This window comes from Labeo rohita, chromosome 25, assembly GCF_022985175.1.
Source record: "Labeo rohita strain BAU-BD-2019 chromosome 25, IGBB_LRoh.1.0, whole genome shotgun sequence".
Classification (NCBI taxonomy): domain Eukaryota; kingdom Metazoa; phylum Chordata; class Actinopteri; order Cypriniformes; family Cyprinidae; genus Labeo; species Labeo rohita.
Window position 1 is genome coordinate 17988714 of NC_066893.1, and position 6383 is coordinate 17995096.

General features: G+C 46.2%; 1 protein-coding gene across 1 annotated transcript; it reads left to right on the top strand.

Moving 5' to 3' along the window:
• The first annotated feature begins 2391 nt into the window (after positions 1-2391).
• On the top strand, positions 2392-5277 carry LOC127156813 (monocyte chemotactic protein 1B-like). The gene is made up of 3 exons (XM_051099895.1): positions 2392-4614; positions 4765-4891; positions 4999-5277. The coding sequence occupies exons 1-3, from the start codon at positions 4554-4556 to the stop codon at positions 5138-5140; spliced, it is 330 nt and encodes a 109-aa protein (XP_050955852.1). The 5' UTR covers positions 2392-4553; the 3' UTR covers positions 5141-5277.
• The last annotated feature ends 1106 nt before the right edge of the window (positions 5278-6383 follow it).

Here is a 6383-nt window from a genome sequence, read left to right on the forward strand (position 1 = left end):
GTGAGTGTCTCATCTTGGTGTTAGACTCTATTGAATTTGTGTTTATTCATGTAAATTAGCATAGATACTCATTGAAAGGCAGCAATACTGCAATTAGTATATATCATTTACATCTTGTAACGTGGACGCTGAGGCAGAAGTAGAATCCATTTGCAGAATTTTATTGTAAACAACAGCAAACATACACGTAGAAACAGGCGGAGGGTCAATAACCAGGAAAGCAGTCCAAAAATGTAAACGTAAACCAAGCAGCAGAGTGAATACACAGGCAGTGGGTCGAATACCGTGAAGTCAGTCCTATCCAGCAAACAATCCGACAGGGGTAATCCGTAAACTCAATAATCCAAAGACAAAGCAAGACAGCAACAGGTAATCCAACAAAGTAATACAGAAACGCTCGGTAAGGCAGGTGAAACTGGCAATACTTCGCAAGGTACAAAGCACATGGTCAGTCTTTAAATAGTGACAAACAGGAAGTGGCAGTAGAAGCAGCAGAGGGAGCATGCAGGCAGTCCTGGGGTGAGGGCTCCCTCTGCTGGCTTGGCGTTACAGAATCCCCCCCCCCAGGAGCGACTCCTGGCGCTCAAAACAACAACAGTCCAGGTGGGTGGGGGAACAGAGGCCAAACAGGGGGTGGGACGGAGGGCCAGGTCCATGTAGAGCAGGTGGGCTTGGATCGTGGAGCAGGGACAGACAGTGAAGCACTGGAGGACCTGGATCGTGGAGCAGGGACAGACAGTGAAGCACTGGAGGATCTGGACCATGGAGCAGTGGCAGACAGTGAAGCACTGGAGGACCTAGACTGTGGAGCTGTGGCCGACAGTGGAACCTTGGAGGACCAGGGCCGTGGAGCTGTGGCAGATAGTGGAACCCTGGAGGTCCTGGGCCGTGGAGCAACAGCAGACCGTGAAACACTGAAGTGCCTGGGCCGTGAAGCAATGACAGACAGTGGAACACTGGAGGTCCTGGGCCGTGGAGCAGTAGCAGACCGTGAAGTACTGGAGGGCCTGGGCCGTGGAGCAGTAGCAGACCATGTAGTACTGGAGGGCCTGGGCCGTGGAGCAGTAGCAGACCGTGTAGTACTGGAGGGCCTGGGCCATGGAGCAGTAGCAGACCGTGTAGTATTGGAGGGCCTGGGCCGTGGAGCAATGGCAGAGTAGGGGACCATGGTGGGGCAGGTAGAGCAGGTAGAGCAGGGAGCCATGGCGAGGCAGGCAGAGCAGGCAGAACAGATAGCCATGGCGAGGCAGGCAGAGCAGGCATAACAGGGAGCCATGGCGCAGCAGGCAGAGCAGGCAGAACAGGAAGCCATGGCGAGGCAGGCAGAGCAGGCATGACAGGGAGCCATTGCAGAGCAGGCAGAACAGACAGGAGCAGGGATATCCACAGTGGGACAAATGGCATGCGTAGCAGAGCGGTGTGTACATGAATGATCTCTTTGGCCGTGGCATGACAGGCAGAGAGTTTCATATGGGTCTTCTTGATTGTGACCTGGCGGGCAGAGAGTTCATCCTGGGACGCCGCCCCCATAGGAGGATCTACAGCATGCGCTGACACCTCGGGGGGCATGGGCGCAGATGCTTGGGCAGATGAGGCAGAGAAGTCATGAATGGCCTTCATGGCCGTGACAGTACGGGCAGAGAGTCCCTGGGGAAACGCCGCCCCTTAAGGAGGTTCTGCAGCCGGAGCTGCTGCTTCTGGGGGCATTGGCGCAGACTCTTTGACAGAAGAGGCCTCTGGTGTAGACTCATGGACAGGCGAGGCCTCGGGAGCAGACTCGTGGACAGACGAAGCTTCTGGAGCAGACTCGTGGACAGGCGAGACCTCTGGAGCAGACTTGTGTACACTGAAAATGGCTACGGCCATTACAGGCAGCACAGTAGATAATGGGGTGTCTGGTGACCTTGTGGGTGTGGATGTTATGGACTTATGGCTTGTGAATGTGGGCTCTGCGTGGCTTGGGAGCGGGGGCTCTGCGGTTTCAGCTGAGATGTGAGGTGGTTTGAGAAGGTTAAAGGGGACCTGGTGAGGTTTTGGTAGGACAATAGTTTTTTGTCTTGACTCGGGGAGGCCTGCCGTGGCCGGACTTGGTTCATGAAGATCAACTGTGGCTTGGCTTGGCTCCTGGACGACAGCCGCAACTTGACTTGGCTCATGAAGAACAACCGCGGCTTGGCTTGGCTCATGGACGACAGCCGCAACTTGACTTGTCTCAGGGAAGACAGCAGCAATTTGACTTGACTCGTGAAGATCTGCTGCAACTTGGCTTGACTCAGGAACAACATGGCTAGACTCAGGAACAACATGGCTAGACTCAGGAACAACTGCTGTAACGTGACTTGACTCGTGGGGCACAGCTGTGACTTGGCTTGAACAACATGGCACAGCTGTGACTTGGCTTGACTCAGGAGAACCACAGCTGTGACTTGGCTTGACTCGTGGGGCACAGCTGTGACTTGGCTTGACTCGTGGGGCACAGCTGTGACTTGGCTTGACTCATGGAGAACCACAGCTGTGTCTTGGCTTGACTCATGGGGAACAGCTGTGTCCTTGCTTGACTCATGGAGAACCACAGCTGTGTCTTGGCTTGACTCATGGAGAACAGCTGGAACTTGGCTTGATTCATGGGGAACAGCTGTGTCCTTGCTTGACTCTGTTACTTGACTTGACTCTGTTGCTTGACCGGGCTCTGTTGCTTGGCCGGACTCTGAAGCTTGGCCGGACTCTGAAGCTTGGCCGGACTTGGAAGCCTTGGACTTTGGAACAGCAGCTGTAGCTTGACTTGACACAGGAGACACAGCTGCAACTTGACCTGACTCTGAAGATGCACCTGCAGGTTGACTTGGCTCTGCAGCTTGACTTGGCCCTGCAGAAAACACAGTTCCAGCTTGACTTGACACTGGAACAGTAGCTGTAATCCTGCTTGGCTCGGGGGTGGCAGCTGTGACTTTACTTGACTCAGGAAATGCAGCTGCGACTTGACACAGCGGCAACTTGACTGGAATCAGGGGTAGCTGCCATTTTAGCTGCCCTTACGGCCATGAGGGGTGAGTCCAGTATGTGTGCCATCATGTGGTGTGGCTCTGGGATGGCGGCCATCTTGTGAACTGGCTTGGGGAAGGCGGCCATCTTGTGAACAGGTTTGGGGATGGCGGCCATCTTGTGGACTGGCTCTGGGATGGCGGCCATCTTGCGGACTGGCTTAGGGACGGCGGCCATCTTGCGGACTGGTTGTGGGAGGGCGACCATGACGGGTGCAGGCCCTGGAGCGGCAGGCATGGCGTGAGCAAGCTTTGGCTTGGTGGATGTGGCTTGAGCAGGCTTTGGCTTGGCAGGCATGACGTGAACAGGCCTTGGCTTAGTGGACGTGACTTGAGCTGGCTGTGGCGTGGCAGGCATGACGTGAACAGGCTTTGGCTTGGTGGACGTGACTTGAGCTGGCTTTGGCTTGGCAGGCATGACGTGAACAGGCCTTGGCTTAGTGGACGTGACTTGAGTTGGCTGTGGCTTAGCAGGCTTGGTTTGAGGAGCCTCTGGCGTGATGGTGACGATACCGGACATGAAGGTTGGGATGTGACGGGTCTCTGGTTTGCTTGAGATGAAGGGAGCTGGTTGTGGTGGGGTGGCTACTGCAGGATTGCGGGGTCCCTCGTCCGCAATCCCGACAGTAAAAGGTGAGCTGCTTAATCGGAGCGCTAGATCTATGTAACTTTCGAGAGTCCGTTGTTGGGTATTGCGTGGCAAGATGCGTGATATGTTTTTGTCCAAACCAAAACAGAAAATGTCCAGAAGAAATGTATCGTTGAAATCTACCTGGTGACACAGTTCACAGAAGTCCGTTACATAGTCCTCTATGGAACGGTTCCCTTGTCGGAGACGGACGAGACAATCTGCTGGGTTCATGGTTGGTTCATTTTGTTGCATGATTCACACTGTTCATACCTTCAAGGTTAGTTCTTTTAACTGAACTTCTTACATTTCAAGCTTTCTACAACGTTGTATTCAGAAATAGATGGGCCAGGAACAAAATCTCTTATATAATAAGGTGATCATTGTTATTTTGGACACATCAGTGTGATGCAGAGTATGTAGCTACACAGTTGTGTTTTGTTTTTCCTTTATTTCCTCTCAGTTAACAGCCTTAAAAGCGTTGTATTTGTGTTTAGTTGTGAAATGCTGACTGTGTAGTGACATTTGAATGGACAATACAAGGGTTAGTTTATTTTGGCATGATTATATTGGATGGAAATAAATAAGTGTTTTGATGCACCACTTTGTATCATGAGAGGAGCTGTGACAGAGCAGGCACAATTCTCCTGCTTCTTCATTTTCTCCTGTTATTAGGCTTACAGGTGAAATCCGTAAATTAAATAAGAAACTGTTTAAAATAAGTAATACTTAGAAGAGTAATACTTTGACTATTGTCATAGATTGTGAATATAAAAAGAGGCATTGGTGAGTCAAGCATTATTCTTGACACATCAGCTCTGAGATCTACAATCTACAGAACGTCTACAGATTCTTTCGGTCATTGTGAAGAAACATCTTGAAGAATGAGAAGCCTGATGTCTGTGCTGTTCCTGGTGATCTTCCGCTCTGTGCAGATGACTAGTGGTGAGCGCTCTTTCATTTTTAATTTTTAGTGAAGACAAAATGTTTTGCTTTCAGATTATTTATGACAGTTTCATTTGTTAGATTTTGGTCATTTATAATGTGGTGACATGATCAAATTGAAAACTTTTGTCTTATTTCTCTATATTTCAGCTACCAGTGCAATTGAAGCAGCACAGCAATTGAAGTGCTGTGTAGAGTTCTCTAATGTGAAGATTACTGTGAAACTGGTGAGATCTTACTCCTGGACCAGCAGCAACTGTCCCAGACGTGCTATTGTGTGAGTAACATCAACATTTTCTTATTTTCAAACTGCAAAGTCAATCTGAATGAAACATTTAACTCAACAAACTTTGATATAAGTCATTTTTGTGTCTTCCCTCTCAGGTTTACGACAGTTGCAGGGAGAGAGTTCTGTGTAGATCCAGAGACCATCCGGGTGAGCCACCATGTTAATAAAGTGAACAAAAGAACAACAAATGCAACAACAACTGTTGCTGCATCACGAACTGTAAAAGTCACAGTTTAAAAGGACTTAAAATGTGCTTTTCATATTGTAAATTTAAACTCTTTGCTGTTTCCATTGTGTATATAAAATATTTTATTTAAAGAGTAATTTATGTGATTGGGTTCAGTTGTTTTAATAAAATATCATTGATAAAATTATCATAATGTAGTAATGTTTTTATTCTTTATATGAAATTTTATTCAAATGTGTGTCTGTATTATCATGAGGAAGCAAAGCATTTGTTTTAAATATCTCAGTCATGCTATTATGAATTTTCTAAATCTGACTAAAAACAATTTTATTTTAGCATCACATTTCCCTTCTCATGTAAACGCTAAAATACTATAAATGAAATATCGACAGTTGATATACTATGGTCTTCCTGACATCTAAAGTTTTCAGTTTGATAGATTTTCAAGGACTGATACAGGTTTTCTCAATCGATTTGACACATTTCTCCAAACTGTGATCTGAACACTTAATTGTCCTAAACAGGGTGCATGTTTTCATTCACTTCATACAAATTACAAATCACGCTAAGAATTTACTCAAAACACTGCACAAAATTTCCAAATGTTTTTATAATAGTTCCAGTTTTTCTCAATTGATTCGACACTTTTCTCGAATATAATGTAATTGCTCTCAAAACAATTAACACAGCCATCTCAACACATCCTTATTTTAATCAAACAGTTCAACTTTGCTCCAAAATGAAGCACTGTATTTTTTCTAATAAAGCATTTATTAAAAGTAAATATTACAGTTTTTTTCAGCAACCATTGTTCAGTACTGAAGCCACATTTTTAAAACTGTTCATACATTATTCAGTTTCATTGTAAATATTCTGCTAGGATTTTAGTTTTCAATATAATTCCTGCAGAAATGGACCATTTGCCATCATTCTGGTTTGAACGTGTTTTTTAAAAGCAGTTTGCGAGCAAAAAATGTGCTAAAAATGCATAGTGTTGTGGAGTATAAATGACAAAGTGTTCATGGATTTTGGGAAATGTGGTCACTGAATGCATTTTGTCTGAAAGAAATGAAAAATGATTCACAGAATGATTCACTGTTTAGCTTAGATTTCACTGAATGTGTCAACAGTTTTGAAAATATGGACAAATGGTACATACATGTTTGTGATTTTGTCTAAGTATTGTATTGGTAAAGTATCGGTTGGTTGTATTAACTATAATGAAAACATTTGAGAGTTTTGTGCACAGTATGTTGAAAAAAAAGTACAATCTGTTTAGGACAACTACACAGT